The sequence below is a fragment of the Corylus avellana genome, chromosome ca3, assembly GCF_901000735.1.
Source record: "Corylus avellana chromosome ca3, CavTom2PMs-1.0".
NCBI lineage: Eukaryota > Viridiplantae > Streptophyta > Magnoliopsida > Fagales > Betulaceae > Corylus > Corylus avellana.
In genome coordinates, this window is record NC_081543.1 from 36,079,518 (window position 1) to 36,098,886 (window position 19,369).

Sequence of the window (19,369 nt, forward strand, 5' to 3'; positions counted from 1 at the left end):
TTTCTATTCTTTATCCTTGGGACAAGAAGTGAAAAGACAACTAAAAGAAAAGATTCACCTATTCCATGTGTATACCAGATCCAATTAAAAAGGAAGTATATATCGCAGAAACAAAAAATGAGAAGCAGATGCTAACTGATTTCCCCATTTACGCCATAGGCCCCATTTCCATTAGATACTAGATTTGATTTCCCCATTTTCGGTTCTCACCCTCAATTTCCAAATCAACTGAATATTAGCTATAATAACCAATGGATATGCCAAAGGGAGCATTAATTTCATGAGAGATAGAGAAACTTTCTACTCTTTAGCCATGGCTGAAACTTAATTAGTCTCCCTATACCCCTCTCCATAGCAGGGTCTCCATAAATAGCCATCTTTCTCAAATTTAGTTAGAGGATAGTTGAGTAAGAGGAAATGAGAGAGAAAAGGATTTTGTGCGAAATTAGAAGCGCCAAGAAATCCAGCCTAAAACTTTTCGTTTACATCAGCGACAACTTTTATTGTGGCTAATGCCTTTGCTCAAAATTTCTTTACACTTTTAGCGACAACATTAAGTGTCGGCGAATGTTCTATTATTAGCAACCATAATAGCAATTGTTAATAACTTTATTATTTGCTACTAGTCGTCGCAAATAAGCAAAACCTCGTTGCTAATGCCTTTTTGTGGCTTTTCATGCATGAAAATAAAAAATAAAAAATAAATTAAAATATATATATATATATATATATATATGCTTCAATATTAGTGACGACATATCAGCGACCACAAAATGTCGTCATTATAGTAAATTTTTCTATGACATTAGCGATAACCATAAAATATCATCGCTGATAAGTACCATTAGCGATGACTTTTGGGTGGTCGCTGGAAACCATTTTTCTTATAGTGATATATAGCTATTTGGTGGGACCTGTTAGAGTCACATTGTGCGGTTGAATAGGAAGTGCCAAAAAATCAGACTTCTACAAGCCACCCAAATTCTTCTGATAGCACTGCCAACCAATTTCATCGTATTTGTATTCTAGGCATAGAATATGCGTGTCATTTCTGAACAGGCCCTTGTTCGGTGGTAATTAATGCTTTTAATCAAAATTTGTAAAGTCACTTAATAATTGTTCTCTGCCAATATTTATTCATGGACTCGATTAAATAAAGATACAACCAATATATTTTGATGACTTCTACTTTAAAGCAAATTCAAAGAACATGTGTTAACAAGGACTCGATTCAAAAGGGACTCTAACACTGAGACATCTGAAGAAGATGTTCTCTTATTATAGCAAATCCTACCACAATTAAGATACTTGAAAACAACCAACTTAATTAAACGACTTCCAAATTAATACTAAATAGATTATTGCAACAGTTTCCTTTATTCTTCTCCTTCTCCTAGATATAACTGTGTCAAATGCTTGCCATTACAACCCACCATGCAAGGGTTCATGCTTATAAAGGCACAGGATCAACCAGCAAGGAAGCAACAACATCTTTGAGCACAATTTCAGCATGCGTGTACCCATCTGCATCCTTATAGACGACATACATCGTACGTGTAAGGTTGAGAAGTCGCATCACAACGGGCATGGGGACAGTGGTTGGATAGCGACACTCTTCGTTTATATCTTTCCAGGCATCTGTAATTTCTTTTCCGAATTCACCGATTGCTTCTTCTTCTGTAGCACCATGTTGTTTCGTGTAACATTCAACAGCCGAGGCAACATGTCCTCTTTTTTGCTCAAACTACAAAAACCAAATCTTTATGTAACATTCATATTGAATTGGTTTTTAGGATTACAATCATTACTAAACAGACATAACATATAATACCTTATGTGACACAATGTCGTCCATGAGTCGGCTAACCACGGCTGAAGCTCTTACCATTTTAGGGTAGCTGAACAACCACTCAAAGGCATCTTTTGTAACAATGTCTCCCATCCCAACCAAGGATGTGGTTGCTAACAAGGGGTATCCAGAGGTAACTAGTGCAATGCGCATATACTCATCCATTGTTGGTATGTGCTTCTTGTGGAACCATTTGGCTTCATGGAAGTAGGCTCTAACTTGATTCTTCATCTGAGACAAGCAAGCAAGCTAAAATTAGATTACTATTATAACACGTACAGTAAACACTTTCTTGCTTTCTAATTATTTTTTTCTCGGCGTGACAATTTTGATTGGGCTGTAAAAAATCTTCTAAATTTTTATGTGTGGTGCTTACTGCTTCTCTTGCATATCTAGCACGGTATGATCTTCCTTCACCTATTTTTTGATCCATTTCACTGTAAACATCTAGGAGTGGGCGGTAACACACTTTCATGTACTCCGGAAGTTGATCTATAGCACCAATATCCCACCTGTAAAGTGGATAGATTCTATGAATGGAATTTTCCAATTAATATAACAATGGGAAGAATAAAGCAATGGTAGTGACATGTGAATTTCGCTCAAAAATAGCTAAAATGAGAAAGTGTGTCAATTTCAACCTCTCGATTGCTTTAGTAAAGAGCTCAAGTTCTTCAAGTGTTCCATACACATCATAAACGTCATCAAAAATCGAGGTCATGGCTATCACTTTGGTTAGAAACCTTCTAGCAATATGATATTCAGGCTCGAAGTACACTCCTAATATCCAGAAGTAACACTCAACCACTCTGTCTCTTATAAATGGTAGCTCTATTGAAAAGTTGCAGTCTTTCCACCACCTATAAACATAATTTAGCATAATCATATAGTCAGCTTTGAGTTATATATGTACAAACTACTCACACTTAACATGGTTGAAGAATAACTAACCTTGCAATTTCAGAAAGTTCTTTCTGGTGCAATTTTTGTAACTGGTTGAAATCCAACTTTGCAAACGTAAGAAGGACTTCATTATGTGAAGCGTCTTGTGGGTAGATAGAAAAGTAATACCTTGCCTCCAACCTCGGTAGTCCTTTGTGGATAGGCTGCTTTAAGGCATGGCTTACTTGTGATGCAAGAAGAGGGCTTAAATGGGTTGCTACCGACTCAAGATGTGTGGCAGTGAAGACAAGTGCTTCATCAAGTATATCTTCCCCATGTACCCGCAGATGTGTGGCTTCATACAAGCTCAACATTCCTTGCACATCATTGATAAGTGATTTCTTAAAATTCCCTTTGCTGTCCTTGAACTTGGTGAACGTATCTGCTTCACGATTCAATCACGTAAAATGAGTCAGCCACCCCTTGTTGAGCTTTATGTAATTTGTTGTGGACTAATTAAGGCGAGACCCAATTTGTTTTTGTCTTTGAGTTTGCTTCTTAAGAAATTTTTTATTCATGGGAAAAAAAAATAGTTACATTAGTGCTAGCCAAGCTATATATATTTTATGGTCCAATTCTCAAATGGGTTGGTGAAAGTAAGTCAGTGAAAGATAAGTAAATATGAAACATTGGCTGAAGTTCAAGCACTCTTTATATATGTTGTATATATAGGAGTACGCTGTGTACATGTGAGTGTTTACCATGCAAAAAGAGAAGAAAAATGCTACTGTCTATAAGGAATAAGGGACCTTAGGTCTATAGAAAGGCAATAGAGACTATGTTTCCATAAGGGACCACTCTATAAAAAAACAACAGTATCACATGCATGGAATGTTCTCCTAGGATATTCAAGTTTGTACGATATTAAATGCGACACCGATTGTTTGTGCAGATTAAGTTTTCCCAAATAGAAATAAAAGAACACTTTTGTTTAAAACCAATAAAAAGAAACAAGCACTTGCAAAGTAAAAAAAAAAAAAAAAAAAAGTACCAGACGAACTATAATAACCATGTTGTCTAAGTAACCGAAACCGAAGAGCAACAGTGTAAAGGTCATCATCTTCATGGTCATGAGAGTCATGAAGAGTTTGCAAAATTTGTTGAATCTCATTTTCAAAATGGTAAGACACGCCCAAGCGATGAATTGCATCAATGAAGTTGAGTTTTTCTGATGACTTTTCTCCTGGAGCCATTAGCATTTTCCTCACTTCTTTCTTCAATTCCTGATGTAGTTGTATTTTCTCATTATCAGTTTCCTGTACGAGTAGATTGAAGAAAACAAATTAGTATACTAAATAGGAAAAATTAATCTAAAGCTTAGTTGTGCATGCACATGTAATTAAATATGTTGGCATGCAGATCCACACACTGAGATGCATATATTTTTACCGAGAACTCAGAAGCATATGTGAGGAAACGGTCACCCCAAATGCTAGGATGATAATTTGCAGAGCGGCGAGTGGTTTCTGGCACAGGATTTAGGGATGGAGCAGCGACTACTGAAACTTTGAAAGACATTTTCTTTTCCTAAACTTTAATTGAAGGTGTCTTTTAAGTGCTTTGAGGTGGCTAAGCATGAGAGAATGGTTAACGTGCTCATGTTATTTATAGAAGAAATGTTGAAAATAATTTTGGATGGTGTATAAAATTCTTGGTATGTGTTATTCACAAAAAAACAAATACTGCTTGATATATGTTATGTGGCTTCAGTTTCAACCACGTGGACGACAGACTTTCTCATCCTCGCCTTGTGGTTGGAAATTTTCCGCTCTATCATAAAATAGATATATATTTTTTTGTTGTTATAGTTGGAAATTTAGCTCTAAAATTACCAAAACAATGATTATGTATCCAAATTTTAACAAAATGATGAAATTATCTTTACTTAAATAAAAGCAAAATACTAAAATTTATAAAAAATAATTAAAAAAATAAAAATCAAAACAGGGGTATCGGACCAGTACCCCTAGGTAACTTGGAATGGTCCGGCCACCCACCAGGGGGTAGATCGGCCACCCCTGAGCCATTTTCAGGGGTGGCTTGGCCACCCCATCTCATTAATTAATGGGGTGGCCGGCTACCCCCAAAAATACCTCTTTAACACCCAAGTGGTGTTTTTGGGGGATGGCTGATGTTTGGCCGAGCCACTCCTGGGTTGGTTCGGCCACCCCTATTATATTCAGTGGTGGCTAATTCACCACCCCTTGCCACCCATGGGGTGGTTCTCGAACCACCCCTCTTTTTTTTTTTTTTTTTTTCTTTTTTTTCAACTTTTCTTTTTTAATATTTAATTATATATATATTTAATTTTTTTTTTTTTTTTTAAATTTTTAGGGATATTTTTGTCTTATTGGAATTATATATGGGTACTTTTGTTTTTTTGCTAATATTAGGAGGTATATTGTCATTATTTTGAGAGTTTAGGGTGTAAATTGTCACAATTAATAGTTTGAGAGGTAGATTATCATTTTGGTAGTAGTTTGAGGGGTTAAGTGGACTTTACCCATTTCTTTTTCTACGCCTAGTATTTCTTCCTGGTAGAAGCGGCTGCACACCCATCCCATGGGATTTTGGGTTTTGAAAATTATTCAGATTTTCTGCACCATCTGTACGTGCTCTATTTATGTTGAGTGCCTGTTGAGATTGCAGTGCATTGGCTTGTGATAGAAAGACACATTGGGCTTTGACACTTCGGTGATTCTTTCTCAAACATCTTCCCCAGCACATTGACAGATCCCTACTTTCACAGAAAATACCAATAAAAATTTAACTTCAAGTACCAGTGAAGATTCCAAACAAAAAATCCAAAAATTCTAGTGTTCGCGCGGTGCACCCATCCTTACATTCACAGAAAAAAACCCCAAAATCCAATACGATGGGTGCGCTGCTGCCTCTACCCGGAAGAAATACCAGGTCTAGGTAGAAAAAGAAAATAGAGAGAGAGAAAGAAAACGTTTTGGGTAGAAAAAACAGAAAAAGATAAAAAAATGGATGGGAATTAGTGGAATAAAGTGCCTTTTTTCTTTTTCTTTTTTGTTTGTTTGTACACGTTAGTCTAAATAAGGAGTACTTTGCCCTTAGAGAATCTCAGCCCTCAAACCAAACAACCGCAGGCATGAAAGCCAATTCCATTTACATTAACATTTAAAACCGTTTCTTCTAAGCCATGGTCAAAACTGTAAAACCATTTAAAGATGATTTCAGTTTTTTTTTTTTTTTCATAAAAAACTGGTTTAAGATCAAACGGTTAAACAATAAATAATGTTCGTAACATTACAACAAGAAATAGCTTAGCCCTACGTTGGTGGGAAGTACCCTCTGTTAAGCATTTTCTTTTCCAAAAATATTGAAATAAATATTTCTTTCCTCTGATCATAGTGAATTGCCGACCAACTAAATTCAAGATTATTAATTAATGATCATGAATTGATTATATCTTTCCTCTGATCATATCAGAAAATGAAGTGGTGCATTTCCGAACGGACACTTGTTTACTAAGAATGAAGGAAAAAAGAGAGACATACAATAGAGAAAGAGAGGGATTGGAGGAACGGGGGCCTTTGTGGCTTGGTAAGGATGAAAGTTATTTATGATAAACTATGATTTAGTTACCTTAAATTAAGTGATAGTTACTTAGTTTAAGACATTTATTTGTATTTTGAATTGGAGCTTATTTATGTGATAAATAGGTTTTACAGGACTCACCTCCTACACAAGGTTGCTTAATATTTATTCATGGTACAGCCAACATATTTTGAAGATTTCTACTTTAAAGCAAATTCAAAGAACGTACACGTCAACAAGGACTCGATTCAAAAGGGACTCTAAGAAGATGTTCTCTTATTATTAATGTGACCACAACCCATCAAGAATGGTCCTTTCTTGGTCAAAATGTATCCAACAAAACTACAAAATTGAGTAAATTAATGGCAGGAAGTATCAAGCAAAACTACAAATGCTACGTCTAGATGGTATCCTATGTTAAGTATTTTCGTTTTCTAATATTAGAAAAATATTATGAATTTTTTTTATGTTCTCCTGATCTTATGTGAATATTACTTTCTAAAAAAATATGAGAGACTAGTGTGATATGTTTGTTCTACTTTTTTAGAAAACAATATACATGTAAGATCATGAGAAAACTAGACAAAAAAAAAAAAAAAAAAAAAGTAACATTCCTCTCATCTAATTAAGAAAATAAATATTTAATAAAGTTTCAAAAGGTAACTGAAATTTTCAAAACAAACAGAAATGCACTCCTTTCAAACTGCGCATGAGCTGGATGGTGAGATTATCATTTAAGTTTATCGTCGCAATTCAAGTACCATGATTATGAACATTTTCCACATGTTTTCGAGTTAACTTTGAACCACTTAAAGGTTTGAGACAAAAATGTAAAATTCAATTTCAACCCTTAAAAAAAAATTAGGATTACTTCCAGTTTATTTGAACCAGAGCATATCCCATTAGTAATATTGGAGGGGTAATTTTGTCCCTCAAAAAGTGAAAATACAAAAATACCATTCTAATATAACTAAATGAATTGGAGAGGATATGGTTCCAATTAAAAAAAGTACACAACACTTTAATCAAATCCAAATAAGAGAAACCATTAGGTAGATAGATACCCTCTGTTGGTATGATAACAGCTATGTGACCACAATCGTGTAATATTGGACTTTTGGCTTGCTCCAGGCTAGCTGAATACCTAGGCAAATTAAACAATTGTCTAAGAGCATTTATATTTTGCAATGTACGTTTTAGATAAAAATTAAATTTAAGGAGAAAATTTTATTTTATCAAATTTAGAAAGTTACTTTTAGAATGAATTAAACATAAAACTTTCTTTACTTTTCTCTACTTTAGTAAAATATTGTTTTTATTAGTTTTAAACCAATCAGGGGAGAGGAGACTAAAAAATAAGCTTAAAAAATTAAATAACTTTAGCTTTTTGGCTCTTGAAATGTAAGAGCATTCTCAATGGAAGAGCCAAATGTTACTTTTATCAAAAATGGCTCTTCAAATGTTTAAAAAACTCCCTACATTAGATTAGCCAAAAGAAAATGTAAAATAGATATTTAATTAGAAGAGCTAAAAAAAAAAAGCTAAATGTAGTAGTACTTTTCAAATGAGCTATTTTATTTTTCATTGTTTCTCTTACATGTTTTCTTTTTTTTCTCAAATCTTTTCCTACTTTTTTTCTGCATGTTTTCTTTTTCCCATTTTTCCTCTCACATGTTCTATTTTTTCCAAAACTTTTCTTACTTTTAATAATATTTTAATAGAATAGATAGAAATATAGCTAATCGGATGTATAGACATTTAAAAATGACTTAACTAAACTAGATAAAAGTGAGTTTTTAGAAGCTATTTTACATAAAAATATGGCTCCTTTATTGGGAATGCTCTAAGGAGCATTTATGACAATAGTTAAATATAAAGTAAGAAATGGAGCTTGTTAAATGGGTGTTTTCATAACTTTTGTTAGATTTTTTTTTTTAAAAAAAAAAACTAAATATAAAGAGCCCATTGTGAATGCTTTAAGGCCCTTAATAAAATGAATCCTTTTCTTTGATCAATAACCAAAATCTAGAGAATATCGTGTCAAAATTGAAATTTTCACCTGAAACTGCATATTGAACCACAGTTTATCCTGCAAAATTTCATCAAACATTTCTTAATTGATTACTCTTCAATTGAAGAAAGTTCATAAAAAATAAAAATAAAAAATAAAAAACAACAACAACAAACAAACAAAGGTGCGGAAAAGGCATAACAAAAAAACCCTTAAGCAAACTTGCATGGGCTAAACTATCATTTTGAGTGACTGGTGTCAAAGTCTCTCATGTTCTTATGAGGAATAGTGCAAGAAGAAGACAAACTACTACTACTTTCTAACGGCATTGAAAATCTTAGAGCTTTTAGAAGCCCTAAGAACAGGAGATACTTTGACACCAGTCACTCAAAAGGATAGTGCAGCCCATGCAAGTTTCCTTAAGGGTTTTTATGTTATGCCTTTTCCACACCTTTGTTTTGTCTTTTTTTCCTTCAACTTAAGAGTAATCAATTAAGAAGTGTTTGATGAAATTTTGAAAAATAAACTGTTGTGAAATGTGCAGTTTCACGTGAAAATTTCAATTTTGACATGATATTCTCTAGATTTGGGTTACTGATCGAAGAAAAGGAACCATTTAGCAGAGATGCAGCTCCATAGACGCACACATATGATTAATTCTGGGTGATCTCGTTCCCCACAATGCACGGTCAACCAGACTTCGTAATGCGTGCACTTTGTCGGTTGATTCTCAACCGTCCAAAATGTTTTGATGATCTAATAGCCGTTGGATGATATTAATGGATGACAGCTATCAAGGTGGACACGTCTAGGATTCTCTAAACATGAATCACATGGTGAAGACAAAATGATTGGGACTTTAAAAAAAAATAATGGTGGGAAGAAGTAAGCATTTTGTTTTCCTAATTTGTATTGAAAGATATGTTTTGTTGCCCAAATATATATGGTTGTATTGGAAAGAAAATGATGTGAAAGTAACCACGCATCTTTATCGTGGAAGTACATATTTGCAAATAAAGTTTCAAAATTTTTAGAAACAAACAGAAATGTGTTCCTTTCAAACTTCCGATGAACATTTTCTTCTTGTTTAATTTGTGGTCGCAATTCAAGCACCATAAACATTTTCCTCTTTCAAATTGCCTTTGAACCACTTAAAATGTTGTTTTTTTCTAGGTTATGATCAGTACGAAGAAAAATAAGTGAACCTGCTGAGAGCTAGGCATCGATAACAAATATATATATATATACACAGAGACGGAGGGAGTGGGGGACAGGGGTCGGCCATGGTCCCCCCCAAAATAAGGAAAAAAAATATTATAAGTAAAAAAAAAAATTTAAAAATTTAAAAAAGTAAAGTTAAAGTTTTAATTTTAGTCATTTGGCCTCCTTCCAAACAAAAAAATTGGCCCTACTTTTAATTTTTTTGGCCATATCCAATAAAAACTTTTGGCCCTATTTTTAATTTTATTGGCCCATACTCGCTAAGTTTTTTTATTTTTGATCCTTACTTTCAAATGTCCACTTTTTTTTGGTCCTTACGGTAATCTTTAGTTTATAAAAAACAACAAAAATAATTTTTTTTAATAAAAAAAATTATAAAGAACCGAAAAAAAAAATTTGGCTGGCTCCGTCCCTGTATATATATATATGGAACCACAGTTTATCCTGCAAAATTTCATCAAACATTTCTTAATTGATTACTCTTCAGTTGAAGAAAGTTTCATAAAAAATAAAAAACAACAACAACAAACAAACAAAGGTGCGGAAAAGGCATAACAAAAAAACCCTTAAGCAAACTTGCATGGGCTAAACTATCATTTTGAGTGACTGGTGTCAAAGTCTCTCATGTTCTTATGAGGAATAGTGCAAGAAGAAGACGAACTACTACTACTTTCTAACGGCATTGAAAATCTTAGAGCTTTTAGAAGCCCTAAGAACAGGAGATACTTTGACACCAGTCACTCAAAAGGATAGTGCAGCCCATGCAAGTTTCCTTAAGGGTTTTTATGTTATGCCTTTTCCACACCTTTGTTTTGTCTTTTTTTCCTTCAACTTAAGAGTAATCAATTAAGAAGTGTTTGATGAAATTTTGAAAAATAAACTGTTGTGAAATGTGCAGTTTCACGTGAAAATTTCAATTTTGACATGATATTCTCTAGACTTGGGTTACTGATCAAAGAAAAGGAACCATTTAGCAGAGATGCAGCTCCATAGACGCACACATATGATTAATTCTGGGTGATCTCGTTCCCCACAATGCACGGTCAACCAGACTTCGTAATGCGTGCACTTTGTCGGTTGATTCTCAACCGTCCAAAATGTTTTGATGATCTAATAGCCGTTGGATGATATTAATGGATGACAGCTATCAAGGTGGACACGTCTAGGATTCTCTAAACATGAATCACATGGTGAAGACAAAATGATTGGGACTTTTAAAAAAAATAATGGTGGGAAGAAGTAAGCATTTTGTTTTCCTAATTTGTATTGAAAGATATGTTTTGTTGCCCAAATATATATGGTTGTATTGGAAAGAAAATGATGTGAAAGTAACCACGCATCTTTATCGTGGAAGTACATATTTGCAAATAAAGTTTCAAAATTTTTAGAAACAAACAGAAATGTGTTCCTTTCAAACTTCCGATGAACATTTTCTTCTTGTTTAATTTGTGGTCGCAATTCAAGCACCATAAACATTTTCCTCTTTCAAATTGCCTTTGAACCACTTAAAATGTTGTTTTTTTCTAGGTTATGATCAGTACGAAGAAAAATAAGTGAACCTGCTGAGAGCTAGGCATCGATAACAAATATATATATATATACACAGAGACGGAGGGAGTGGGGGACAGGGGTCGGCCATGGTCCCCCCCAAAATAAGGAAAAAAAATATTATAAGTAAAAAAAAAAATTTAAAAATTTAAAAAAGTAAAGTTAAAGTTTTAATTTTAGTCATTTGGCCTCCTTCCAAACAAAAAAATTGGCCCTACTTTTAATTTTTTTGGCCATATCCAATAAAAACTTTTGGCCCTATTTTTAATTTTATTGGCCCATACTCGCTAAGTTTTTTTATTTTTGATCCTTACTTTCAAATGTCCACTTTTTTTTTGTCCTTACGGTAATCTTTAGTTTATAAAAAACAACAAAAATAATTTTTTTTAATAAAAAAAATTATAAAGAACCGAAAAAAAAATTTGGCTGGCTCCGTCCCTGTATATATATATATGGAACCACAGTTTATCCTGCAAAATTTCATCAAACATTTCTTAATTGATTACTCTTCAGTTGAAGAAAGTTTCATAAAAAATAAAAAACAACAACAACAAACAAACAAAGGTGCGGAAAAGGCATAACAAAAAAACCCTTAAGCAAACTTGCATGGGCTAAACTATCATTTTGAGTGACTGGTGTCAAAGTCTCTCATGTTCTTATGAGGAATAGTGCAAGAAGAAGACGAACTACTACTACTTTCTAACGGCATTGAAAATCTTAGAGCTTTTAGAAGCTCTAAGAACAGGAGATACTTTGACACCAGTCACTCAAAAGGATAGTGCAGCCCATGCAAGTTTCCTTAAGGGTTTTTATGTTATGCCTTTTCCACACCTTTGTTTTGTCTTTTTTTCCTTCAACTTAAGAGTAATCAATTAAGAAGTGTTTGATGAAATTTTGAAAAATAAACTGTTGTGAAATGTGCAGTTTCACGTGAAAATTTCAATTTTGACATGATATTCTCTAGATTTGGGTTACTGATCGAAGAAAAGGAACCATTTAGCAGAGATGCAGCTCCATAGACGCACACATATGATGAATTCTGGGTGATCTCGTTCCCCACAATGCACGGTCAACCAGACTTCGTAATGCGTGCACTTTGTCGGTTGATTCTCAACCGTCCAAAATGTTTTGATGATCTAATAGCCGTTGGATGATATTAATGGATGACAGCTATCAAGGTGGACACGTCTAGGATTCTCTAAACATGAATCACATGGTGAAGACAAAATGATTGGGACTTTAAAAAAAAATAATGGTGGGAAGAAGTAAGCATTTTGTTTTCCTAATTTGTATTGAAAGATATGTTTTGTTGCCCAAATATATATGGTTGTATTGGAAAGAAAATGATGTGAAAGTAACCACGCATCTTTATCGTGGAAGTACATATTTGCAAATAAAGTGTCAAAATTTTTAGAAACAAACAGAAATGTGTTCCTTTCAAACTTCCGATGAACATTTTCTTCCAGTTTAATTTGTGGTCGCAATTCAAGCACCATAAACATTTTCCTCTTTCAAATTGCCTTTGAACCACTTAAAATGTTGTTTTTTCTAGGTTATGATCAGTACGAAGAAAAATAAGTGAACCTGCTGAGAGCTAGGCATCGATAAAAATATATATATAGACACACAGAGACGGAGGGAGTGGGGGACAGGGGTCGGCCATGGTCCCCCCCAAAATAAGGAAAAAAATATTATAAAAAATTAAAAAATTAAAAAAAGTAAAGTTAAAGTTTTAATTTTAGTCATTTGGCCCCCTCCAAAACAAAAAAATTGGCCATACTTTTAAATTTTTTGGTCATATCCAATAAAAACTTTTGGTCCTATTTTTAATTTTATTGGTCCATACCCACTAAGTTTTTTTATTTTTGATCCTTACTTTCAAATGTCTACTTTTTTTGGTCCTTACGGTAATCTTTAGTTCATAAAAAACAACAAAAATAATTTTTTTTAATAAAAGAAATTATAAAGAACCGAAAAAAAAATTTGGCTCGCTCCGTCCCTGTATATATATATGGATCAGGACCACAATCATTTTCCCATGGTTTTTATATATTAAAGTGAATTGCTGACCAGCTAAATTCAAGATTATTAATTAATGATGAATTTATCATTTCACAAATATCTTCCTTCTGATCACTTTTTTTTTTTTTTAATCTGCCCAACACCTTAAGATAAACAAAAAGCAATAAAACTTCGCTACTCATGGTCTAGCTAAGGTGGCCGCAAATAAGATTTGGAGGGACGAAACTCAAGCTTGTATCTGTGATCGAGCATTCCACTTCATCTAGTGATTAATGAAAATCAAATATTATTAAAAAAAAAAAAAACAATAAACAATAGGAAACCTACTGCGATAAGTGGACTTTATGCCTTCGTGTTATATGCAAATTAATGCATGATCAATGTGATTTAAAAGCGAAAAAACTGAAGGCCTAAAACTTCTCTTTGCAACAGTATTTATGTAATAATCCCAAATACTTAGTATGCATGGGTCGTTTAAGGCTAATATATAGGAAGAGGTAAATTATTTAATTATTTAATCAAATACTTTAATATTTTTTGTCACATGTGAAGCTCAAACTCCCAATTAAACACATGAAATATTCAATGTAAATGGCAGGTGAATAGATGGAGTCAAGCTTCGAACTCAAGACTTTTGGTTCTGATCATATCATGTTAAATTACTATTTATCCCATAAGCTAATGCTGATATGATGAAATAAATTTAATTATTTAATCAAATACTTTAATAACAACCAGCTCGTGACAATGCTTGTACACTAGAGTTGCGAGGAAGACATCCATTTTCTTAGTGTTCTCAAATGTCTAAATTATATGCACAATATAGAATGAAAACAATGTAATGGCTGTTAGAACAATTCAAAAACGTAGCTCTTTCTTACTTTTGTCAAAGTATTGATTAAATGATTAAATTTATATTTTCTATAAAGTTAAGCTTTTAGGACAAGTAGTGGTTCAATGTGGTGAATTCACATGTGAAATATTTAATTGAAATGAAAAGTAAATGATGGTGTCAGGGTTCAAACTCACGACTTCTGGTTATAATACCATGTTAAATCACCACTTACTCTTGTGCTCTTATATATGATTCTTTTATTGTGTCATGATATATTCTAATGTGTCCTAATATATGAAAATTATAAAGATGGGTATACTGAAAACCAGAACCATTTTTTTTTCTATAAAAACATATTCTTAGATATCGTATTATTTAACAAGAGACGTTTTCGTGGTTTTTTTTTTTTTTTTTTTTTTTTTTGGTGGGAACTGGGAAATCCAACATAATCACTACAAAGCAACACAAAGGTTGCAAGATTTTTTTTTTCCCTTTATTTCTTTCTCACGCCACACAAACTCTTTTTTTCCTATGCTCACGACGTCTAAGAATATATTCTAAGAGATTCGAGGTACCCTGGACCTCCAAGCAAACTGATGCAGTTTGTAGGATAATTTATCATACTTTATTATTCCAAGCAATCCGCTAAATAACCTTACAAACTGTCCCACATAAGGATGGACTCTTCCTTAATTAAGTGATAACTAGATGACAAAGAGACGTGCATAGCTAAGAGTATTCCCAATGGAAGAGCCAAATGTTACTTTTATTTAAAATAGCTCTTCAAATGTTTAAAAAAGCTCCTACATTGGATTAGCCAAAAAAAATATATATATATATATAAAATAGATATTTGATTGGAAGAGCTAAAAAAAAAACTAAATGTAGCAGCACTTTTTAATAGAGCTATTTTATTTTTCATTGTTTCTCTCACATGTTTTCTCTTTTTCTCAAATTTTTTCCTACTTTTTCTCTGTATGTTCTCTTTTTCTCAAAAAATTTTCCCATTTTTCCTCTTTCATGTTCTATTTTTCTCAAAACTTTTCTTACTTTGAATAATATTTTAATAGAATAGATAGAAATATAGTTAATCGGATGTAAAGACATTTAAAAATGGCTTAACTAAACTAAATAAAAGTGAGTTTTAAGAGACCATTTTACATAAAAGTATGGCTCCTTCATTGAGAATGCTCTAACTAGAAAACATAAGAGACATGATAACATCCAAATACTAATGAGGATAACATCCTCTTATTAACTGCTGTCCATCCCCAAGTATAACTCTTCCTTGTTGCCGTTTGCTTGTCTTCTTAGAATCCTGCCCACGCCTTCCCACTACTGATACGTAAAACATTTCAAATTCTTGCTATTGCAAACCATCCATGTAGGGGTCCAATGGTCCATGATCATAAGGGCAAAGGTTCAATGAGCAAAATGAAGATACAAAATCTTTGAGCCCATCCCCAGGATTTGTGTAGTTATCTTGGTCCTTGTATATGACATCACTCACACGTGTAAGGTTGAGAATTGGCATCACAGGGGGCATGGGAATGGTGGTTGGGTAGAGGCACTCTTCATTTACATCCTTTCATACATCTGTAACTTGTTTCCAAAATTCTTTGATTGCTTCTTCTTCTGTGGCACCATGTTCTATCATATAACATTCAACAGCCGAGGCAACGTGCCCTCTCTTTTGTTCAAAATATAAGTATTGAATCATTATATTAGAAGGGTGTTACATGTTTAGAATATTGAAGAAATCAAATTAGGGAATTTTGAAATTACAATAATTGTGTATAGAAATAATATAATACCTTATGTGACATCATGTCATCCATGAGTCTAGCTATCACTGATGAAGCTGTGACCACTTTAGGTTGGCTAAACAACCACTCGAAGGAATCTTTTGTGACAATGTCCCCCATTCCAACAAATGATGTGATTGCTAATGGTGGGTAGCCAGAGGAAACTATTGCAGTATGCATATATTCGATAACTGTGGGTGTGTACTTCTGGTGGAACCATTTGGCTTCCTTAAAGTAAGATCTAACTTGATTTTTCATCTGAAACAAAGAAGCAATTTACAATGGTATTAATTAACTAGTATAGATTACAACATACTCAACACTTTCTTTCTTTTACATTTTTTCTTTTTGGACTGGGGGATAAGGGGGTGGGGGGTTCCTCAAATAAACGACGTTTTTAAATTTGTCTTTATGATACTTGCGGCTTCTCGTGCATATTGGACGCGGTATAATTTTTCTTCACCTATTTTTTGGCCCATTTCAGTGTAAACGTCCAAAAGTGCCCTGTAACACAATTTCATGTATTCAGGAAGTTGATTTGTGGCGCCGGTATCCCACCTATAAAGTAAGTAGACTTGGTGAATTAACTGCATGTTCGAATTAATGTAACAACGAGAATAATAAATCAATGACAATAAATTGTAGATTTTCATCAAGTGTGGCAATTTCAACCTCTCGATTGCTTCAGTAAAGAGCTCAAGTTCTTCAAGTGTTCCATACACATCATAAATGTCATCAATAGTGGAGGTCATTGCTATCACTTTGGTTAGCAACCTTCTAGCAAGAAGATATTCGGGCTCGGAGTACACTCCCAATGTCCAAAAGTTGCATTCAACCACCTCTGTCTCTTATAAAGGGCAACTTCCCCGCAAGGTTCAAGTCTTTCCACCACCTATATAAACATAATTTAGCACAATCATATTGTCAAACTAGAGTTATGTACAAGCTGCCCACACTTGCAACTTTGACATGGTTGAATAACTAACCTTAAAATTTCTGAAAGTTCTTTCTGGTGCAATTTCTGCAATATGTTGAAGTCCAACTTTGCAAACGTAAGAAGGACTTCATTATGTGAACCGTCTTGTTGGAAGATAGAAAAATAATACCTTGCCTCCAGCCTTGGTAGTCCTTTGTGGATAGGCTTCTTTAAGGCATGGCTTACTTGTGCTGCAAGAAGAGGGCTTAAGTGGGCTGCTACCGACTCAAGATGTGTGGTATAGTGAAGACAAGAGCTTCTTCAAGTATATCTTCCCCATGCACCCTAAGATGTGCGGCTTCATACAAGCTTAACATTCTTGTCACATCATTGATAAGTAATTCCTTAAAATTTCCTTTGTTGTCCTTGAACTTTGTGAACATATCTGCTTCGCGATCCAAGCATGCACATAAAAAGAGTCAGACGTAGAATGATATAGAAAATTACACATTGGCTCATGTTTGAGCACATATTTAAGTATGTAAGTAATATGTAAAATGCGACACTGATTCGTTCCACATAAAAAGACCAATTATGGAAAGCTATTTTATTTGGATAAGACCATAGTAGTACCTACTCGATTGCTAAGGGCCGCACAAAAGATGCCTAGATAGTAGAACTCACAAGCATTTCTTTATGTTCGACTGAGCCATAGTATGACCCAGTTCCACTACATCAATGAAAACTTAAGTGGTTTATACCAATCAGACATGAAAATTCTTATTATGGAATTCAAACTTATATCTTAGTGAGTACCTATTCATTTTGAAGATTTTCTTGGATCAATATTGAACCAACCATCACTCTGGATAGTGATTCTACATAAAATTATAGTTTGTGCAGATTAAGTTTTCCCAAATAGAAATGAAAGAAGACTAGCTTGTTTAAAACCAATAAAAAGAAACAAGCATTTGCCAAGGAAAAAAAAAAACGCACCACATGAAATAGAATAACCATGTTGTCTAAGTAATCGAAACCGAAGAGCAACAGTGCAAAGGTCGTCATCTTCATCTTCACGGTCATCACAGTCATGAAAAGTTATGTGCAATTGTTGCAAAATTTCTTGAATCTCATTTTCAAAATGATAAGCCACGCCTAAGCGCTGAATTGCATCAATCAAGTTCAACTTTTGTGAAGACTTTTCACCTGGAGCCATTAGCATCTTCCTCACTTTTTTTACCTTCAATTCCTCAACTTCTTGCTTTATTATCTCATGATCAGTCTCCTGTACAAGCAAATTGACGAATAAAAAACTCCGATCAAGGAGGATAAATTTAATAAGATTTAAAAGAGTGTTAAAATTATTATTATATACAGGAGCATATACAGTTAGTATTATTGGAACAGTAATTTTGTCCCTAAAAAAGTGAATAGATAAAGATACCCTTCTAATATAATTAAATGAATTGGAAAAAATACTGTTCAAACTAAAAAAAGTACACAACACTTTAACCAAATCCAAATAAGAAAACGGTTTAGGTAGATAGGTACGCTATATTGGTACGATAACATCTATGGACCACAATCGTGTAATATTGGACTTTTAGCTTGCTTAGGGCTCACTGAATGCCTAGGCAAATTAGACAATTATCTAAGAGCATTTATATTTTTACAATGTACTTTTTACATAAAATTTAAATTTAAGGAGAAAATTTATTTTATTAAATTTAGTGAGTATTTTTAAAATGAATTAAACATCAAACTTCCTTTACTTTTCTCTATTTTAGTAAAATATTATTCTTATTAGTTTTAAACCAATCAGGGGAGAGGAGACTAAAAAATAAGCTTAAAAAATTATATAACTTTAACTTTTTGACTCTTGAAATGTAAGGAGCATTTATGACACATGTGAGACAAAATGTGAAATTCAATTTGAACCCTTAAAAAAAAAGGAAATATAAAAAAATAAGTGGCATTTTTGATACATTTTGGTAATTTTAGGGACTACTTTAGTACATTTTGAATATTGAGGGGTTATATTGCAAATGACTGATAGTTTAAGAGGCTTTTTTATATTTTTTCCATATATTTTTTTATTTTCCGGAGCAAGATAACAAATAAAACTAATAGCAATATATCATGCACAATTAATAACAATCTTTGAAGCCCGTATAAGAACAAACGGCTTGTGATTGCTTTAAGCGAGACCCGGAAGGTAGCTGGAGCAAATCCACCGAAACTCAGCCCATTTTGCATCTTCTATTTTCGGGCATTGATTTTTTTTTTTTTTTTGGTGAGTTAATTTAATTAATTGATGTACAAGATTTTTCTCTGCTGGTAAAAAAAAAACACCGGCCCATTTACTGGACGTAATTTTTCATTTTTCCTGGCCTTTTGATTATATACCAAAGAGTATGATAGAAATCGATCTGTTCTAAAATACAACAATATAACTCTAAGCGTATCAAATGCTTTGCCATTACAACCCACCATGCAAGGGTCCATCATCCATGCTTATATATGAAGGCACAGGATCAACAAGCAAGGAAGTAACAAAAGCTTTGAGCACAGTTCCAGCTTGTGTGTACCCATCTTCATCCTTATAGACGACATCAATCACACGAGTAAGGTTGAGAATTCGCGTCACAACGGGCAT

At 33.5% G+C, this 19,369-nt stretch overlaps 1 protein-coding gene and 1 pseudogene across 1 annotated transcript; both read right to left on the reverse strand.

Moving 5' to 3' along the window:
- Nucleotides 1-1,270: 1,270 nt before the first annotated feature.
- Nucleotides 1,271-4,309, reverse strand: LOC132176104 ((-)-germacrene D synthase-like). Its single transcript, XM_059588228.1, has 7 exons — nucleotides 4,181-4,309; nucleotides 3,783-4,047; nucleotides 2,801-3,173; nucleotides 2,491-2,709; nucleotides 2,226-2,361; nucleotides 1,832-2,080; nucleotides 1,271-1,744 (listed from the first exon to the last, which is right to left on the reverse strand). The coding sequence occupies exons 1-7, from the start codon at nucleotides 4,307-4,309 to the stop codon at nucleotides 1,451-1,453; spliced, it is 1,665 nt and encodes a 554-aa protein (XP_059444211.1). The 3' UTR covers nucleotides 1,271-1,450.
- Nucleotides 4,310-15,398: 11,089 nt separating this feature from the next.
- Nucleotides 15,399-19,369, reverse strand: LOC132174527 ((-)-germacrene D synthase-like; annotated as a pseudogene).

Coding starts and splice junctions, on each gene's coding strand:
- LOC132176104 (XM_059588228.1), bottom strand. CDS start 4,309: ATGTCTTTCAAAGTTTCAGTAGTCGCTGCTCCATCCCTAAATCCTGTG. Junction 4,048..4,180: donor CATATGCTTCTGAGTTCTCG/GTAAAAATATAT, acceptor CTACTCGTACAG/GAAACTGATAATGAGAAAAT. Junction 3,174..3,782: donor TGGTTATTATAGTTCGTCTG/GTACTTTTTTTT, acceptor ATCGTGAAGCAG/ATACGTTCACCAAGTTCAAG.